The sequence below is a fragment of the Microtus pennsylvanicus genome, chromosome 20 (assembly GCF_037038515.1).
Source record: "Microtus pennsylvanicus isolate mMicPen1 chromosome 20, mMicPen1.hap1, whole genome shotgun sequence".
Taxonomy (NCBI): domain Eukaryota; kingdom Metazoa; phylum Chordata; class Mammalia; order Rodentia; family Cricetidae; genus Microtus; species Microtus pennsylvanicus.
Window position 1 is genome coordinate 38,463,155 of NC_134598.1, and position 20,983 is coordinate 38,484,137.

Genomic DNA, 20,983 nt, shown 5'->3' on the forward strand with positions numbered 1-20,983 from the left:
GTGGCTCTTCCCTATGTAATCCAGTTATTTTGGCTACAATGGCTCCTTTGCCTTTTACTTCTTGGCTAGTCTCTTGTCCCGGCCACGTTCACTCTGGATTCCCCCAGAGGTCTCTGTCTCTACCCGTATTCTCCCTTATATTTATAATAAAAACCTCAACCACTTTAAGAGCAGCCAAGTCCTCCTTTTATTTCTGCTTTTCATTCAGCAGCAACCCTGTCTCTTCAGTGCTGGAATTATAGACACACACCACCGTGCCGGTTCAGGTACTAAATGTTTTACTATGAGAAAGTAACATTCAGTAATGAAAGTGCTGGGCGAGCTGACTCAATGAACGCCTGTTATTCTAGAATTCGGGAGGCTAAGACAGAAAGATCCAGAGTTCCAGATCAGCCTGGAGCTACATAGTGAGAAACTCTCCAAAGACCGCAGGTAGTGGGGCGAGGAAGAGGATGTAGTTTGTGGTAGAGCACTTAAGTACCGTGCTCGGGGCTCTGGTTTGACCCCGTACTGTAGGGAGGTTAAAAATCAAAGAAACGTAAGGGCGGAAGGTTAGAGTTCCAAAGACCTCCTTTGTCGGCCCCAGGACACTTTCCGCAGGAGCACGGACCACCCAGACCCCCATTCATCAGCTTACGGCTACGCCCACTTCCTGCAACTCCCCCCGCCTCTTTCCCTACGGCGCCTGCTGATGACGTCAAGCGAGCTCTCGTGCCTGCGCGCCGTCCGCCCCTTCGCGGAGCTTGGCGTCGTCTCTCCCGGCAGTAAGGTCCGCCGGCCTGAGACGCGTTGTCGCCGACGACCATGAACCGCAGCCGCCAAGTGACCTGCCTGGCCTGGGTCCGCCGCGGCGTGGCCAAAGAGACGCCGGACAAGGTGAGGCGCCCGGGGACCCTCACGGGGTCGCCCTCGCGTGGGGACGCACGCGCCGGCCCTGAGTCGCGCAGCGGCGCCCGGTCTGGGTCGGCCGGACTTGTAGTCGCTTGCGGTGTAGTTCGGTGTCCCGAGAAAAGCGGGGACCTCACCCCTTCTCGGCCCGGAGCCGGAAGCCCGGCCCCACCCCCGAATTTGCGAGCACGCGGAGTTTCTGCTCCTGGAAGGGGGCGGGGTGCTTGCTGGTTAGGAATTCCTGGTGATTCGGGTAGAACGTTTTGGGGCAGGGAGGACAAGGAAAGAAATCGAGCAAAAGCTGGAGACTGTGGCAAAGAATGCGGTTGCTCAGTCGGTGTTCGGGGTCCCAGGATATGTTTGAGCGAAATAGGGCAGAGGTCTTTTTTTTTCTCTTGACTTTACAGCGGTTGAGGGATGGAAGTATTCCCTTCAGGTGTGAATTCCACCAGAGAACAGTGTTTAGTCACTGTTTTCTTTGGTGTTTTGCCTACAGCGGTGTCAATGGCATATTTATAGCATAGGTACAACAGTCACCTCATTCGATTTGTCCAAGAGGAAATGGCTTTCATTGTTAAAGGGACATAAATCTTTTGAAGTATTTGATGGGGAGTCCTAAAAATCCCTAGTTCTCATTCTCCACCCCCAGAGAATACAAATACCTTTTTGTGTGTATGCCCAGGTTCTTATGTTTGTATTCGTGTGCTGTCTCAACTCAGAGCTAGCCAATTGAGATAGACTGGCTGGCCAACAGGCACCAGAAATTCACCTGTGCCTGTAATCTCCAGTGCGGAGATTACAGGTGTGCTTGTCACTGCGCCTCGTTTTCAAGCGAGTTCTGGGATGGAATTTTGTTAAGCCTAACGTTTGCTTAACAAAAACTTGAATGTCTGAGCTCCCTGCCTCCCCAGTGTTTCCTAGCTTTTAATTTCTGTATCTGTCTCGTCAAAAATAGGAGGTCCTTGGGAGCGTCCTTGTATTACAAAATTTTTGCCTCAGACTTAAGGCATGGCAATCCTCCCGCTTCAGTTTCCTAAGTACTAAGAGTTAACCGGTATGAGCCACCGAAGAACTGGCGGCTTTTTAGAGTAGAAACTCGGCAATTGATTGATTCACCATCAGTCGTGGAGCGCTGCCATTATGGCCAGCGCCACACTTAAGTAAACAATACCAAACCATCGTTGGCTTTTATAAGCTTAATTTAGTAGTGTTAGTGTTTTAAAGGTACTGAATCGTTGTTTAGGTGAGGGAATGGCGGTTTGGAAGGCCTCAGTTTTAAACGGTTAGAACAAAAGATGCCCAAACAGAAAATCTTACGGGAAGATGGGAAAATTAAGCTGAAGTTCAAGATTAGAGGTAGGGGAAGTTGAAGGGTGTAATTGGTTCCCAGGAAGAATCAGTTTGCAATTGGCAGTGGTGGTAGGGGAAAAAAAGCAGAGGACCAATGTTACATGAATAAATGCGCGCACGAGAGGTGCCCCTGGAGGTTGAGATGGTTGGAAGAAAAATAGACTACCACAGATCCATTTTGCAAAAGTCAACCTATTTGAATACCGAGGAAGGCAGAGCAGAGTGAACATGACTTCTGAACAGTATTGGGGGAGGAAGTCTTAATCATAAGGACCTATAGCAACAAGCTCCAGCTACTTAAATTTCGAGCCTTGAGCAATGTGAAAAATTGTCTTGGTGGTTCTTGAGGTTACAGTGTACATTTGCCTGAAGACCTAGTTCAAAGGCTTCTGATTTCTTTTGGGCGATATTACTTTCAGGTGTGTGACTTTTGTTACCCTGCATTTGTTTAACTCTAAAGCTGTGTTACTTTGCTTGTCTAAAACACCTGATGGTCTTAATAAAGAGACGTATGGTCAGTAAAGAGGCAGGAGCAAGGATAGAGGTGGGCCTAGCAGGCAGAGAGTATAAATAGAAGGAGAGCTCTGAGAAGAAGAGAACAAGGAGAGGGGGACGTCAGGGGCCAGCCACCCATCCAGTCACGAAAGTATACAGAAACAGAAAGATAAAAAGCCCAGAGGCAAAAGGTAAACAGGTTAATTTAAGAAAACAAGCCAAGCTAAGGCCAGGCATTCATAACTTAAGAGTAAGCCTCTGTGTGATTTATTTGGAAGCTGGGTGGCGGGCCCCCCAAAAGCCAAAAGAGTGAAACATCCCACAGTAGATTTCCACAAATATTCTCTAATGAAGCGTTTGCTCCCTTGTAGGTAGAGCTAAGTAAAGAGGAAGTAAAGCGTCTCATCGCTGAAGCAAAAGAAAAATTACAGTAAGTTTCAAGTGTTGCTGCATCTGGTGTGTCACCTGCTTGCTGTTGGGAGGTGCCACCTGGGTGACTTCCCTGTTTGTTTTCACTCAGAGAAGAAGGTGGCAGTGAGGAAGAGGAGGCAGGCAGTCCTTCAGAAGATGGCATTCGGAGTGCTCATACCCAGGCACAGCCTAGGGAGTCCCTGGAGGATGGGGACCCACAGGATGACCGTACCCTAGATGATGATGAACTAGCCGAGTACGACTTGGATAATTATGATGAGGAGGGCGACCCAGGTGAGAAGTCCCTCACCTCTACTGTGTCTGCTCACAGCGGTCTAGACCCGCTGCTACCCAGAGCTTCCATCTGCTTTATGTCCCTGGGGTCAGGTCAGATACTTTGCCTCCAGATTACACTTGTTTCCTGAACTAGTTTAGAAGGGAGCTCTGTGACCTAAGAGTGAATCTGAGCTCTGAAGAGGCCGTCTGTTTTCCTGCATGCATCAGGGGTGACCCTGTAACTGAGTTCTCTGCAGCTCCAGCACTGCCAGTTGAGATAATGAGGAGAGGGGAGCCTGGGGGAAAAACGCGAGCCGAGGACACTGGCCGAGATGCTAGCAAAGGCAGTATAAAGAACTGGCAGGAGCTGTGTGAGTGTGCGTTGTGGCCTTCTGGAATGATCCCGGGTAACATTAACCTGAAATCTCGAGGGCAAGAGATAGATGCACCTTGCTCACCCTTGCCCTGAGTCGGTTAATAAACTCTGTAATGTGTCAATCCCAACTACTCTGCATCTCTGGAGCCTGTCAGAAGTTTCTCAAAATCAGCAACTCTCAACTTTGGAGTAACAAATGACCTGACAGCTCAGCTCAGACTCATCAGCTCAGTTTGAAAGTTGTCTGTGGCCCATTGAAATCACTGCCCCCGTCTGTTCTCAGGATTGCTAGTGAGTGGGTGATGATCTGTAGACACGTGCTATTCATTATGAATGGAGAAAACACAAACACCAAAGATGGTGCTTTTTTATATTTAATGTGCCCCTACTTACGTCTTTGGTTGCTGGGGCTGTCGTGATTCCCCCACCAAGAGATGAAGGGAATGCAGTACTGTGGACAGAGTGTTGTGCTGTATGAGGCTGTGGCGTCAGGGGTTGTTTCTTTTCATAGGAGCTTGGATTTGATTTGCGTTCCATGCTGGCCCTACCACCTGGAAATGATGCCGGATATTTTAAGTCCAACAGGGATTAGTCCATTGATTAGCTCAGAATTCTGAGGATTATCACTCCCTAGAAGCTTGTCAGCTGGCATCCCCTTTCATTAACAGAAGAGTCTTTAGGGAAGGAAATCTCACGTCCAGACCATGACAGTTACTCTAGGTCTGCTCACTCCTTTGCAGATGTGTGAAGGAAGTGAGTGTTTAAGTTGAGAGCATTGCCTGCAGAGCATCCTGGCCAACTGTGAAACCTGCTGTCTTAGTTTTTCCATAACAACCCTTATCTGGTTGGCTGATTTCAGCATTCCCAGGACACTTTCTTTCCATTTCTAAAAGTTGCTTCTAGCACCTTGAATTTTATTTTATTTTACTTTATTTTTATTTATTTATTTGTTTGTTTTTTGAGACAGGGTTTCTCTGTAGCTTTGGAGTCTGTCCTGGCACTTGCTCTGTAGACCAGGCTAGCCTTGAACTCACAGAGATTCGCCTGCCCCTGCCTCCCTAGTGCTGGGATTAAAGGCGTGCTCCACCACCGCCCGGCTAGCACTTTGAATTTTAATTGTATGGAACAAGCTTGAGAATCAGAACAGAGTTGTAATATTTTCTAAAAGGATTGAATTTTTGAATTAATTATTTCATTGGAAGATTGTGACCTTTTTTTTTTTTTTTTTTTTGGTTTTTTCCAGACAGGGTTTCTCTGTGGTTTTGGAGCCTGTCCTGGAACTAGCTCTTGTAGACCAGGCTGGTCTCGAACTCACAGAGATCTGCCTGCCTCTTCTAAAAGTTAGGAAGGAATGCATTTCAGCTGTCACACAGAAAATGACTTTGAAATTTGTACAGCTTCTTTTCCCAAATATGATACTGTTAATGATAAAACAGACCCAAGCCCAGAATTAGCTGTCTTGAGAAAAAGGTTTTGTCGGAATGATTTTAATTTTTCCTTTTTGATGAGTAAATTCTTATTACAGATGCTGAGACTCTTGGTGAATCTCTGCTGGGTCTTACGGTCTATGGCAGTAATGATCAAGATCCATATGTTACCCTAAAAGATACAGTAAGTGTTTAGCCACATTAGTTTTCAGATTGGTCCTAGCTGTTAAGAAACCTTACTGAATTTCTGCCTCTAGCCAGTGACTGTTTCCTGCCCACTTAGGAACAATACGAGCATGAAGACTTCTTGATTAAGCCCACTGACAACTTCATCATCTGTGGCCGTGCTGAACAGGAGCAGTGCAATCTGGAGGTGCATGGTGAGTGAAGGAGCTGCCCTGCTAAAAAGTTTTCCAAGTGGCCATTTGTGCAGCTTTAGAGGCCAGGTCCTACATGATTGGTGCCCAAGGAAACCAGAAGAGGGTGTTAGATCCCTGAAACTGGAGTTACAGACAGTTGTGAGCAGCTATGTGGATGCTGGGAATTAGACCCAGGTCCCCTGCAAGAGCAGTGACCTTGTCCTGCATTTCTTAAAGCTATTTGTAATAGTTCCCTTTATAGAACATTGTTTTCTTCCTAATTCAACACAGAGCTGCCTTTTTTTCTCAAATTAATTTTACGTGTATGAATGCATCTGCATGTATGTACCAGATGTGTGCAGTGCCCATAGAAGCCAGAATAGGGCATCCAATACCCTGGAACTAGAGTCTTTACGAGTGGTTTGTAGTCACCACATGGGTGTTGGGTACTGAACCTGGCCCTCAACAAATGCTGCCTTCACCACTGAGTCATCTCTTCCCCAATCACCATGCTCTTTTTTTTACCAAAACATCTTGGTCACTTTTTTCACTTCAGGAAACACCTGCACCTAAGCCAGACGAAAGCTTTAAAGGAATCTGCTTAGAAAATTTTAAATCAGATTTTGTTTTCAGTGACCTCATAGCAGACAGGTGCGCAGCTCCATCACCAGCCCTATAGCAGATTTTTTTTAAGTTAACACTAAATAACTTGCTGGATTTTGGTATTTTTAGTGTGAAATATAGTTTATGTTTTATATACCAAAAACATATCTCCAGAGTATGTCGGATACTTTGCCCTATGTTTTCCTTTGTTCTTTGTTCTGTCATTCCTCTGAGCACCTACCTCCAGAGCTTCCTTCAGTCCATCTCAGTTCATCTTCTACTGTCCGCCTTGAAACTGAAACTGTGGAGCTGGCTCGGTTGAGACACAGTCACAATTTAAAAAAACAAAACCTTTAGGCTTGGTGCTTACTGGCCTATCCTAGTGACTTCGTTAGTTACACTTCTTTCTTTTTAAGCTTATTTATTATGTATACAGTGTTTTGCCTGCAGACCAGAAGAGGGCATCAGATTTCATTATAGGTGGTTGGGAGCCACCATGTGGTTGCTGGGAATTGAACTCAGGACCTCTGGAAAAGCAGTCAGTGCTCCCAACCGCTGAGCCAACTCTCCAGCCTAGTTACATTTCTTTTTGTGTTTTAGTTTTGGGTTTTTTTGTTTTGTTTTCCCCAGGGCTTCGTGTCAAGCCTAGGGGTCTTGGATTAGCATGCTAAGCAAGCATGCTATGCTGGACGCTGAGATTCCCAGCCCTACTACTTCTGCCCCTTGTTTCACTCCCTCCTTACTTTATGGAATTCAGGCTTTCATGGCAGACAGCAAAGAACTTTTACTTGCTGAACCCTGTTGCTGCCCCCAACTTCTTCCCTCCCCACCCCTGTGTGTGTGTGTGTGTGTGTGTGTGTGTGTGTGTGTGTGTGTGTGTGTGTGTTGTATCAGAGGACAACTTACAGGAATCAATTCTTTTCTTCCACCATGTGAGTACTGGTGATTAAATTTAAACTTGGAGGCAAATACCTAGTAACCAATCTTGCCAGCCCCCTTAGCTTGGATTTCTGTAGCTCCTAAGGACCTTCGAGGCTGTCTATATCAGTGGTTCTCAACCTTCCTAAAGCTGCAACCTTTTAATACAGTCCCTCAGGTTGTAGTGATTCTCAACTATAAAAGTGTTTTGTTGCTACTTCATAACTGTAGTTTTGCTCCTGTTGTGAATCATAATGTAAATATCTTTGTTTTCCAATAGTCTCAGTGACCCCTATGAAAGGGTTGTTTGACATCTCCTCCCCCCCAAAAAACGGGGTTGCAACCCACAGGTTGAGAACCACTGGTCTATAGGAAGCCTATAATTAGGTCCATTTTACTCCACAGATGATTGTTTTCTATCAATATTAGAAATTTTTCAAAAATAAGGCTTTCAGCAGCATAGCTAATATGTTGTTCTAATTCTGATGTTTTAAAACTCTGATGTTTTAGATGTGTTAACTGATAACAACATAGGTTAATTTTCTTTTTTAAGAAAATTAATTTTAATTTCTTTTTAAGACCAATTATTCTATAGTTGGGAGTGGTGGTGCAGGCTTATCCAGCATTTGGGAGGCTGAGACAAGAGAAGCTATGTAACTTAGAAGCCAGCCTGGCCAATTACCAAGATTCTGTCTCAAAACAAAACAAACAAAAACTGTCATTTTTTAAAAAAATTTAAATTTTATTAGTCTTTTTGAGATTGGTAGATTGGTTTTTATGCATGCACCTAATTTACAATGTGCACCAAGCACATTGGTGACAGCTAACGTTTTTTTCAGGACCGTGCCTTCTCAGCAGGAGCTAATGTGATAGAACTTGACATGACATTTCCCAGTCCCAGTCTGTCCCATATTCAGAGATCTGAAAATTTAAATAAATATTATTTTCTCACTTCTTCCTCAATAAAGAGCCTGACAAGGGCAAGTAGGACTTCCCCTACTGTACTCTTGTCTCAGCATCGCATGCGTCTTCGTGATGTCTGTGGTAGTTAAAGAGCTGCTTCTGTGAGTCGCTGTATTTGAAAGGGTGCTGGTCTAGACTGTTAGTCTTCATAAACTCTTGAAATATTGAAATAATTTTTGGTAGGTATTTAAATTTCTAAATACAATTATTTTTCTCCAAGGTTATTTTGTTTGTTTGTTTGTTTGTTTGTTTTGAATGTAAAATCAGCTAGACCTTTAGCAGGCAATGTCAATCCTCCCTGTAGAGTGTCTATTGTAATGAAGTAGACAACAGACCCATTTATCTGGCTGGCAATAAAGCGGGTTAGAATGTATTAGACTGGACAGACAGACTTTCTGTGGCAGTAGTGACCATGACCTGTCTCGTTTCAACAGGAGAGTGTTCTTGTGGGGTGGGTGTGACTTCTGAAGTCTCTAGTTTATTAAGTGTCTCTTCCCATCCTTCCAGTTTACAATCAAGAAGAGGAGTCTTTCTATGTGCACCACGACATACTCCTGTCAGCATACCCTCTGAGCGTAGAATGGCTGAACTTTGATCCTAGCCCAGATGCTTCAACTGGTAATTGGAAAAATTGTTTGTTCTGCATGAGTCAGAGTTATTGACAATAGTTTATGAAGTGAGACTAGTGTAATGTCACTTAATCACGTAGGGTCTGTGTGCCTCCATGGTTTGGATAAGCTGCTACACTGTGGGTTGAACGATGCTATCTGAAAGATTTTTGATTATGGAATTATTGGATCTCATGAAAGCCCAGCTGGAATTAAGGGATGTAACCGGCCTCGGGAAACACTCAAATGAGCCTGGTACGGAATGGTAGTGGGAGTTGGAGTCCTAGACTATAAGTGAGACCTGGTCTCACAAAGGAGAAAAAAGGAAAGCAGATAAACCAGAGACACTTGTCCCTCTCCAGCCACACCGCACACCCTTAGTTGCCCTTTTGGTGCTTCTCAGTAACAGTAAACATATAATACTGCAAGAGCAACAAGTGACCTTGTTCTCCCATCCGTGGAGAATAGGGCAAGAGTTGTTGCTTAACTACAATAAATTTCATAACTGAGGCCAAAGGATTGAGCCTTTATTGCTAGAATACAGCTCTCAAAAGCAGCTCAGCGATGGTAGGGAGTGGGAGCTGCTACAACTGCAGGACTCCAAGATGGCGCAGTGGGTTTGAGAGTCGCTGCTCAAGCCGCTCCCGGGGTGACGTGCCGGAGTGGCAGGTGTGGTGCTGGTTTATAGTTGAAAGTGCGTTGTTTCTTCCCATAGGAAATTACATTGCTGTGGGAAACATGACCCCTGTCATCGAGGTGTGGGACCTGGATATAGTGGATTCTCTAGAGCCGGTCTTCACCTTGGGAAGTAAGACTTCAAAAAAGAAAAAGAAGAAAGGGAAGAAGGTAAAAAATAGATATTAAAAGACAAGTTGGGTTAAGTTACTAGAGAGGAGGGTATAAGAACATGTTTTTGCAATCAGATAGTTTTGGTAGAACAAGACAGAAAGTTACAAGTTAACGTACTTTTTTTAATTTCAGAAAGCCCATGTATTTTCTGTTGTATGAAACTTGTTGGCATGTAATATAGAACAGATGAGTTGGGTGATGCACATTCACCTGGAGTAGCTCTATACCAAACTCTTGTTTTGAAGTGCTTTTGTGATGTGTTCGAAAAAAATCTATATTCTTGTAGTTTTTTAAATAGGTTTGGAAAGTGAAAGGCAGTGTTGATATAATTCATAAATTGCTATAGTTTCTTTCTGAAAAGAATATTTACCATGATAAAGTTAACAGAAAGTCAGTTTGTGGTGGGTGACGTTTAATACAAAAAAATAAAATAATTATTACAGAGTTCCTCAGCAGAAGGGCACACTGATGCTGTCCTTGACCTCTCCTGGAATAAGTCAGTCAGGTAAGAAGATGGCGTTCATATGATGCAGATTGTTCTAGTTCTCGGCTACACTGCCCACCTCCTGTGCTAGGGCCTTTCCTGCTGAATGCACCACTCCAGGGCAGCAGCTGTGCTGTTGAGTTGCAGCCCCACGTTCCCTAGCAGACTTTGCCATAGGTGCCCTTTACAAACCTAGGGACCAGCCAGACGGTGGTGGCACTGGCACGGCCTTTAATCCCAGCACTTCAGAGGCGGGGGCAGGAAGATCTGTGAGTTCAAGGCCAACGTGGTCTACAAAGTGAATTCCAGAACAGCCAGGACTACACAGAGAAATCCTGTCTCGAAAAAAAGAAACAAAACAAAACCTGGATGCCATGTACCATCTTCCCCATCACTGGGAAATGTGTACTGCAGTACCAGTGATGCCACAGGGTGTACTGTTGCTTCTCACCAAACAGTATTTCATTTTTACACATCACCCATCTGCAGCATGACGTCCCCACTTGAGCCCTTTTGAAGTTGAGTGATTCAGTCAGTGCATTCACAGCTGTGCAGCCGCCACCCCACCCATCTTCAGATCTTCTGTCTTCCAGACTGAAACTGTACCTTATAATAACAAAATCCTGTCTACAAGAGCTAGTTCCAGGACAGGCACCAAAGCTACAGAGAAACCCTGTCTCGAAAAACAAAAAAAAGAAAAAAAACCCACAAAATCCTGCATCCCTCAGCCAAGGCAAGCCCATTCCACTTCCTGTCAAAAGTATTTGGAATGTGTCTTTTGTTCTGTTTCTTGGTTTTTTTCAAAACAGGGTCTCATTATATAGCTCTGGCTGTCCTGGAACTATGTAGAACAGGCTGCTCTCAAATCCAGAGATCCACCTGCCTCTGCCTTCCAAGTTCCAGAATTAAAGGCATGTACCACTACACCTGGCATGGTTTTTTTTAAGGTGTAGTCTTGCTGTGTTGCCCAAGTTCTCTCAGACCCTGCACTCAAATGGTCTTCCTGCTTCAGTCTCCCATTCAGCTGAACTTTATATGGGTTTCTCAGTGATTGGCAATGCTGAGCTCTCTGTGCTCACTGACCATTATGTATACCTTTTTGGTGGGAAATTTCTAATTGAATTGTAAAAGTCTCTAATATATTCTAAAGTAATACCTAATTAGAAATGTATTTGCACTATGGACATACCGTCTTTTCCATTTTAATGTTGCTGGTGTCCAGTTTATTTTTATTGTGTGTTTGCTGTTGCATCGCAGAAACTGTTTCCTAACTCATCATCAAAATTTATATTAGCATGTTGTTATGAGCTTAGCTCCCATATTTAAATGTGCTGTCTGTTTTGATGTGTGTGGCTGCTGAGTGAGACTGGGGTTAGAACTTTTTCACAAGGATATTCCATTGTCCTTGAATCATTAATTGAAAATATGGTCATCATTCATCCAACTTGAATGGTTAATTTTCCTTGCATTTTTATAAATGAAAAATACCAATCACTGAGAAATGCAGATTAAAAACACAGCCACAGCTAAGTGGGCAGCAGGCATCTAGTTCTAGCTAACTGGGAACTTGAGACAGGAATACTGCATGAACACAGAATTTGAGACAACCTGGGCAACATAGTGAGAGCACATCTTAAAAAAGCAATGGACGCCTTTAATCCCAGCACTTGGGGGGTTGCCAGGGCTACATAGAAAAACCCTTGAGGGGAGGCGGTGGTGACAGACGTGACACCTGCCAGCCTGAGAAGTGGCTTAGTGGTTAAGAGTACTCACTGCTTACAGAGGACCTGAATTTGATTCTCAGCACCCACATCCAGTAGTTCACAACAAAACGTATTTTTTGAAAGTTACTTCTGGTTAACTTTTTAATTTTAAAATTGAGAACTGTGCACTTCCCAGGTTTCTTTATGGGTCCCTTGTACAGACACAGAAGCTTCAGAATCGGCTTACTGCTTTCTACTGAAGTGAAGTAAGCTTTTGAGCAGAGTGGGTTGACTGTCATTGTGTGTGGCCAAATCTGTAATCAGCCTGTAGGTGCTGTTTCCATCCCAACAATATTACGTCTTCCAGAACAAATGGAGAAGGATCTTTCCACTTTGACAGTCTTTGGTAGTTTTCAGGATGTAAGCCTTAAGTTTTGTTTAAATTTCTAATATTTTACTACTGTGTATAATCACTGCTGTGATTGTAAGTGAACTACTTGTATTTACTGCTTTCTTTTTAAGAACAATTTCTCTAATTTGTTTCTTCCCATTCCAGAAATGTGCTGGCAAGTGCATCAGCAGACAGCACTGTAATTCTCTGGGACATGTCTGTGGGGAAGCCAGCAGCCAGGCTTACTGCACACACAGACAAGGTATGTGACTTAGTGGATAAAGGGCTTCTCAACAATATGGATTTATGATTTACAAAGTGCTTTCAATAGTTAAACCACTTAGGTTCACAGAACCCTATGTAAGAGATAGAATCCTTTAATCTTACAGAAACCAGGAACATTAATGCCCTGTGATATGCTCATGGAGGATCCTGGGGGTAAAGGGGTATGATTGTCAGTTACACAGTAGTAAAGAAAGGTTGTAGCAGATGTATAACTCTGCTGAGGGTACTGATGACCTGAAAAACAGTTGGACTTTGAAGCTTGTGCACTTGTCCAATCCCTTCTACTTTTTCTCCTTTATCCTGAGGGATGCAATATTGTATCCTAGGGTTTGAGGAGTGCTGTGGTATTCCTCTAAGTGCGAGCCATTGTTTGAGAATATGGTTCTCCTTTGAGTATTTAGTAACTGGTTTCTTGACCAAGCATGGTGGCTCATACCTTTAATATGAGCAGTCAAGAGAGGCAGGTGAAACTTTTGAGTTCAGGGCCTTTAGGCCAGTCTGGTGTATCAAGCTTCAGACCAGCCAGGCCTACATAGTGAGACCCCACACACACACAAAAAAAAAAACAAAACAAAACACAAAACAACAACCTGCAGCAGATTGCAGTATTGGAATTTCAAAAGAGGGGAATACATAGTCTGTCTCACCACACAGTAGCACTGTTATTACTCAGAGTGGGCAAAGATAGATCTCTTCTTTTATTCTTTTTCCCTTTAGGTCCAGACTCTGCAGTTTCATCCATTTGAAGCACAAACTCTGATTTCTGGGTCATATGATAAGTAAGAAAGCACTTTGCACTATGCTTAAATTACAGTACTTGGTCTGGGGTGGGGTGGCTCAAAGGGGCTGTACCACACTAAGACAAAACAGGAAACATCTGATCTTAATCAAGCTGTCCTACTGAGGTAGCTACACGTTTAAATTATTACTGCTAGTTTTCAGCCCTTGATTCTTCATTCCCTCTCAAAAGAAATGTGGTTTTGTGATAGTAATCTAACTACTAGCAACTTCTCTGGTTTCTAAAGGACGTATGAGTTAGCCATTTTTGTGATGTACTCAATCCCATACTTGATGATTTAAGGCAAACATTTCCTAATGCCATTTCAGACTCTGCCCATTAGACTCGATTCAGCTGGTAACTGCCCACAATGGCTTGGTTAGGCTAAACAGAGACACTTGATTCTCCAAAGGCAGAGAAACCAAGGCTTTTGGAGGTTTGGTTTGGAATAAGTGTACTTTTCCTGCCATGTTACATGGACTGGGAGATGTGCTCTTCTCCCATGGGGAGCATTCATGTATCTCTTGGCAGAAGCCATGGGTTCAGGAGAAATCAATCTAATTGGAGCTAACAGGCTACTACAGGAGCCCTGGTCACATGTGTCTGAGGGGAGGATGGCTAGTAGAATCAAACCAGTCAGCAGTCTTTGCTTTGGTTTCTTTTCCTTTACAAAAATTTGTTTCCAGCTTTTTGAAGATAGAATGCCAGGCTATTCTGTGTTGCACAGGTCAAAGACGGTCACACCAGAATGTAATTTTAGGCTCTCTGTCAACAGGAACAGTTTTTGTGGACTGAACCTCAAACAGCCATGCAAAGGCTCACTTACTGATTATTACACAAAAGTTTTTTGAGGGGAGGGGGGTAAAACAAGTTTGCATACCAAAGCCCCTGATCTAATTTATGTTTTCTGAAGGATCCCTGGAACTTAAGTCCTCATGTACTGTTTGCAGTAGGCAGTGATTCAAGACGCCTCAGGTGTGCTGGGATCATCCTGTGACAAAGTCAGGCAAAGGTTGTAAAGCCCCTTCAGAAAAAATAACTCTGGCTGGGCATTGGTGGCGCAGGCCTTAAATCCCAGCACCCAGGAGGAAGAAGTGGGCGGATCTCTGAGTTCAAGGCCAGGCTGGGTCTACAAGAGCTAGTTCGAGGATAGGCTTCAAAGCTACAGAGAAACCCTGTCTCGAAAAACCGAAAGAAAAACAACTCTGTAGATAAGAGAAAATTATTTCTTTCGGGTCTAAGTGCTCCTAGAAAACAATAGATACAGTGATCCTACTGCAGTGTGATTTGCGAAAAATAAGGCCAAAGCTCAATTAATAAAAACTCAGACAGAAATTGGGGTTCAGCCCTGAAGACCAGAAAAGTATAACAGCCAGCCACTGACACCTCAGTCCGAAATGGCAATCCTGCCTCCAGGAACCTCAGAATAAGACTGTGTCTGAGAGCCATCTTCTCCTGTTTTATAGTCCTCTCTAGTGCTGGCATTAAAGGTATGCACCGCCCAGTTTCTTTGGCAGCTAGTGTGGCTACTGGGATTAAAGATGTGTGTCACCACTGCCTGGGGCAGTGGGGCTCTTTTATTCTGATCTTCAGGCAAGCTTTATTTATTAAAATACAAAGGAAATGCCACAACATAAGACCATATCCCTGAGTTCCCCAAAAACAATAACCTGTGTAGGGAAGTGCTTATGGTTAGATCCATTTTGTTGTTTCAAAGGATCCTCTTTAAGTTCCCAGCACCCACGTGGTAGCTCACAGCCATCTCTAACTCCAGTTCCAGGGAATCTGATGCCCCTCTGGCCTCCATACACATTCATGCAGGCAAAACATTCACATGAAGAGTCTGGTGGGCTAGAGAGATGGTCTAGTCATAGGAGAATTTGTTCCTCTTACAGAGAACCTAAGTTTATTCTTGGCACCTCTATCTGATGGCTTAGAGCCACCTGTAATTCCAGCTCCAAGGGATTGCATGTCCTTCTGAATTACATGGGCACCTGCACACACAACATAAGTACAATAGAAAATTTTACGTTTAGAACCTTCAAACGGACTTTAAATACTTGAATTCTGAATTCACAATGTTGCTGTGTTAACCATTTCACTAAAATACATTGACCCTGTCATGGCCTGCAATGTGTGCAGGTCAGTGGCTCTGTATGACTGCCGAAATCCAAACCAGAACCATCGTCTGTGGCGGTTCAGTGGACAGATCGAGAGAGTGACCTGGAACCACTTCTCACCATGTCATTTTTTGGTAAGAATATGCACATTGCTTTTTCTATTCCTATGAGATATTCTCAGAAAAGCATTTTCACTATTTAGAAGTATGAAGCTTCTGGGTCTTAGAATTGAAAACACTGTTTCTTAACAATATAATGGTGGCTCAACTACAAAAAAAAATTGGTAGCTTGTGAATGACTTAGCTAATTTTCACCTATTTCAGTGTTTCATATATTTTTATATTTTAAGCCATTTTACTACATACTAGGTCTTTTGAGATATTAACCATCATAATACTGTTTCAAGATTTTGAGGTAGGATCTGTGTAGCCAGGCTGGCCTTGAACTTGCAAGTCCTGCTCCTATCTGTTTTGGTGTTTTTCAATAGTTAAATCAGTCCAAAAGATACTCTTACTCAAATCCTTATGTGTAAATGGAACTCTAGAGATGATCAATAGCAAAGATTCCACTAACATCAACCAAAGGAAAATAAAGTCCTAGTGTCGCAATTCATTATAAGGCCCATTAGGTGTGTGTTCTGAGAAATAATGTCGCTCAAAGACAGGAGGGGTTTGTCTTTTGATTAGCATACAAATTAACAGGTTCCTTTGTGGCATTTCCTTTTAGTTTGGATGGTTTGTTTTTGAGACAAGGTTTCTCTGTGTAGTCTTGGAACGAGCTCTGTACACTAGGCTGGCCTCAAGCTCAGAGATCCACCTGTCTCTGCTTCCTGAGTGCTGGAACTAAAGGTGTGTGCCACTACCACCTACTGCTTTGGGGCATTTTCATTTAGGCTTCATTTTGGTTGAGTTTTCTGTTCCCCACCATGCCCCTTACTTTTCCTAATGTATCCTTTGCCCTCAATGTTCCCCACTCTGTATTTCTTTTTGCATTAGTATTTCATGTGTTCTGTTGTCTCCCTTAAAAAAAAAAAAACTGGCCGGGCGATGGTGGCGCACGCCTTTAATCCCAGCACTCGGGAGGCAGAGGCAGGCGGATCTCTGTGAGTTCGAGACCAGCCTGGTCTACAGAGCTAGTTCCAGGACAGGCTCCAAAGCCACAGAGAAACCCTATCTTGAAAAACAAACAAACAAAAAAAAACACCCCCCCCCCCCCCAAAAAAAAACGGTTTTATTTGTTTGTAGTTTGCAGACTCAGTTCATGTGTATGTGTTTATTCACTAGCTTTCTCTTTGGTAATAGGAAGCCTGATATAAAATAGCCATGAAAACACGCGAGAGCAGAAGTCACAGTAATGTTAAATGCCCGTGTTTCTAAGAAAATATAACTTGCACACATGCATTTTAAACAAGCTGTGCCTTGTAGTATATTTAGACAACAGTAGTATGCAATCATGTTTATGGGACAATAATGAAACTTAATCTAAATACTTTTAAGTATTCTTAGCTGTATAACATAAAACTGTTCCTAATTTATAACCACCCCAATCAAAACAACTGAAAAGCCTATACTGGCTTTCTCCCCGCTTCACTTCTCCTCTGGGACGCAGTGTAAGTGTATCCTAGGCTGGCCTCAAAGTAATTCTTCTGCCTCAGCAATATATCACAGCTTTTTTATGTACAAACTAAAATGTTCCAGTCCAGCTAATTAGGAAGTTGAGCAAGAAAAGAACACTTTTTAGTTTTAGGACAACTTTGTAAGAAATTAAGCTTTCAAACAGTGTTTCTGAGAAGGTCATGTGTTTTCACCATAAGATCATTTTATGAATTCTAAACATTTGAGTGTAGTTTTTCTCAAGAGAAGTTTTAACAGTAGCAGAATATATTATTCAACACGATGCCACTAAGGGAAGATAGAGTGTAAAGTTACAAGGCCTCCTAGAGTACTAAAATAGTTCAGAACTGAGTCTGTGAGCTGGAGTGGCATTTCATTTGTGCTTTTATAAATAAAGCTTGCCTTTGCCTGAAGATGAGAGTAAAGCCTTACAGACCAGGCAGTAGTGGCTCACACCTTTAATCCCAGCACTTGGGAGGCAGAGGTAGGCAGATCTCTGAGTTTGAGTTCCAAGACAGCTAGAACTGTTACACAGAGAAACCCTGTCTCGAAAAACAATGAATGAACAAAAAGACTGTAGCTCTCCCCCCCCCATCAACATACTTTATTAAAAGAATATGTAGCCCAAGGTGACCGCAGTTCCCATCAATTCTGGCTCTGTCTCCAGAGTGCCGAGATTACTGGCTGCTATACCTTAGCCTGTAATAACATCCTTCTAACTCCACCAAAATGCTGGGATTACAGGTCAGAGTTACCATTGCCTGGTCTGTAAGGCTGACCAGCGGGACTGTTAAGATGCAAATGAAATGCCACTCCCGCTCCTGCTCTGCAGGCTCCCACTTTAGGAACCACACCAAGTGTAGAGATGCCTAGTCATTTCACCTGGGGCGCATGAGATTAATGCTTCCTATTTACGTTCACCCGAGTCCAGCTTTTGCATAGAGGACTGTGAAGGATTTTTTTCTGGTTTGTCATGTTATTTCATTTTAATGAGTTTTGCCTGTGTATACCATGTGGAGGCCAGAAGATGGCATCAAATCCCCTGGAGCTCCAGTTACAGATGGCTGAGCTACCATGTGGGTGCTGGGAATTGAAGCCAAGTCCAATCTTAGACTTCACTTTTCCCACCTTTTCCTGTGCTGGTGTTGCCCTTTGCTGGCAGAGAGGTTTCAGTCCCCTGCTGTGGCAGTGTTGAGACATGATCTGATCCCACCATTCCTATAAATTCCTTATTGGCTACCCACATCCATCTTCTTCCTCTGCCTCTCATTCTGTTCGCCCCTCAGCCAACCTCTGTGCTAGCCCACCCCACCCCAGGTATTCCTTCTGCCCTGTACAGTGAATGCCACTTCTGTGTTCCCGTTTCTAACCCCACTCTCCCCTTCACAAATATAGCTCCTGCAAAGTTCTCATGTCTGTTTTTAATTTTTAGTAAATTCTATAGATATTTACTGTAATTTGCACACTTCTCCACTGCCAAATTTTATTGTCACCTAACATGGTCTTGCCCATCCTTTACTCTGCAGGCCAGTACAGACGACGGCTTTGTGTATAATCTGGATGCACGTTCAGACAAGCCAATTTTTACACTTAATGCACACAACGATGAAATCTCTGGTGAGCAAGAGTGATGTTTCTTTCTGATGCATTAAGTTATGACAAAGTAAGTCTAAATTTCAGACAGTAGCTCCTAAACTAATCTTATCTTCCAGGTCTTGATCTGAGCAGTCAGATCAAGGGCTGCCTTGTGACTGCTTCAGCAGACAAATATGTGAAGATCTGGGACATCCTAGGAGACAGGCCAAGTCTCGTTCATTCTAGAGACATGAAAATGGTGAGCATCTCCTGACACTTTGCTTGTCTTTTCATGGGATTCACTGCAGTCAAGGACGTGTTGAAGTTAATATTGAGCTAGTCATGTTCGGTGAGAGTTTCTAACTTAGGTATTTTAAAGAATTCAGTTACTATCTGAACTCCTTTCAGGGTCACAAGCTTAAGAGTCACTTGTCAGGATCAAGAGTGGGGGAAGGACATAAGGAAGTGGCCACTGTTTAAAGTTTTGGAACTCCAGCACTTGAGTTATTGGTGGCTCTTTATTTACTACATTGAGGTTTATTGTGTGCTTGCGCACAGAGCGGAACAGGTAGTGTTCAGCAGATGGGGTGCTTAGTGTGAGCGCTGAGTTACATGAGCAACAAGTGCAGTACAAAAGAGCACCACAGCTGTTAAATACGTGCGTTCGGGCCACGAAGTTCTTAATTCCATCCTAAGCCTATGTATAAATGACTGTGATTTCGTACTTATTTGCATAACAAATGCTATTGCATTAAAGGATTTTCTATTTTTCTCATTCATACTTTCAGTAATGCATAGTTCTCATATCAAGTATTAAGAATGGGAAAGCTGAAAGTTCCTTAATCTCAGGGGGTCTGGAGAGATGGCACTGTAAAAAGAAACAACTCCCACAAGTTGTCCTCTGACCTCACACACAACCAACACATAAGAGACTAAGGACACGGCTCAGTGGTAGAGTACCTGTACATATGCCAAAGAATCATTTCAGAAAAAAAAGACTTCATAGTGACCTAAGATAACAGTTGTTTAAAAAGATGGATAGTTTCTAGATGTACTCAGCAACCTAGGCGGGTGACTCATGCCCAGCTTCATGGTGGTGCTTATCTAGTGGGGGCTGAGGTTAGAACTATCTGGAAGGATAAAAGTCACTGACTTTAGTTCTTCTCTCCCCAGGGAGTTCTCTTTTGTTCTTCTTGTTGTCCTGATTTGCCATTTGTCTATGCCTTTGGAGGTCAGAAGGAGGGGCTTCGCGTTTGGGACATAAGCACTGTATCTTCAGGTGAGAACCTCCAAGCTCCTGCTCTTTATGAAAGGAAAGAGTAAGGGCTAAGCATGGGTGGGAATGTCATGGGCGGAAAAGGCCCGCCCAGTGTGTATCCTGTAGTCCCTGCTGCAGAAATGGCAAGTCTGTGTTCCCACTTAAAATGGACAAGCTAAAAAGAAATGTAGCAGTCTCAAGGAAGAGCCTTCCTTCCTTGCCCAGGTGCTACAATGCATGAATGTGTTCATTTCTCAACTACTTTCTACAAGATAAGTACTGTTAACTTACTGTCCCGTCATGCCCTCCCCCACCCCTTTCTGAGACAGGGTTTCTCTGTGTAGCTGCCTGGAACTCTGTAGACCAGGCTGGCTTTCAACTCACAGTCTGCCTATGTCTCAGTGCTGGGATTACAGATGTGTGCCACCACTGCCTGACTACTTACTGTGTCCTGAGACAGTATATCTCCACTAAATTCTCCCTAGATGATAAGGATCCCAAGATTTGTCTAGGTTGCTAATTTGAATTTATATACATGAAATATGTACAGATTATGTGGGGGTGTGGTCATACAGGGCGGGGGGATGTACCAAAGCCATGTTCCAAGGCAGATTTAAGCTCTAGGGCAAAGTACAAAACGATGATTAAGGTGGTGACACACGCCTTTAATCCCAGGAGGCAGAGGCAGGCGGATCTCTGTGAGTTCGAGGCCAACCTGGTCTACAAGAGCTAGTTCCAGGACAGGCTTCAAAGCTACAGAGAAACCCTGTCTCGAAAAACAAAACAAAAAAAAATTGGTCAGGCTTACAACTTGCATACTTTTTCACTTTCTATTAAATATATATTTTTTAAGTTTTTACCTCACAACAGAAATTTACTGTCTTACACTGTAGTCCTTATCTCATGGTTCTTTTTAGTGAACGAAACATTTGGAAGACGGGAGAGACTGGTTATTGGCAATGCAAAAGGCTTATCTGTTAATGGCCCTTGTGGGAGCTCCCAGACACCAATGGAGTCCTGACAAAGATCATAGTCTCCTAGGATGCCTACATGAACTTGGAGTTTTGAGAAGCTGGCCTAAAAATGTCCCGTGTGTACCTACAGCCATACAGTGATGGAAGGAAAAATCCAGTTCCTGCTGCCATTCCTCTGCAGCCTTGGCAGTCCACTGCCTATGTGTCTGCCTTCAGCTGCGTACTGTACAGTTCTTGCATTTCTTGAAAATAAAAGTTTTTAGAGAATGATTCCTTAAA

The 20,983-nt window shown here is 43.4% G+C and overlaps 1 protein-coding gene across 1 annotated transcript; it reads left to right on the plus strand.

The window, feature by feature from the left end:
• The first annotated feature begins 705 nt into the window (after positions 1-705).
• On the plus strand, positions 706-20,983 carry Pwp1 (PWP1 homolog, endonuclein). The gene is made up of 15 exons (XM_075954645.1): positions 706-876; positions 3,105-3,163; positions 3,254-3,438; positions 5,322-5,407; positions 5,507-5,603; positions 8,574-8,684; positions 9,390-9,520; positions 9,967-10,028; positions 12,267-12,363; positions 13,104-13,165; positions 15,307-15,418; positions 18,424-18,514; positions 18,610-18,731; positions 19,646-19,751; positions 20,648-20,983. The coding sequence occupies exons 1-15, from the start codon at positions 805-807 to the stop codon at positions 20,749-20,751; spliced, it is 1,497 nt and encodes a 498-aa protein (XP_075810760.1). The 5' UTR covers positions 706-804; the 3' UTR covers positions 20,752-20,983.

Coding starts and splice junctions, on each gene's coding strand:
- Pwp1 (XM_075954645.1), top strand. CDS start 805: ATGAACCGCAGCCGCCAAGTGACCTGCCTGGCCTGGGTCCGCCGCGGC. Junction 5,604..8,573: donor GTGCAATCTGGAGGTGCATG/GTGAGTGAAGGA, acceptor CCATCCTTCCAG/TTTACAATCAAGAAGAGGAG. Junction 18,732..19,645: donor ATTCTAGAGACATGAAAATG/GTGAGCATCTCC, acceptor TTCTCTCCCCAG/GGAGTTCTCTTTTGTTCTTC.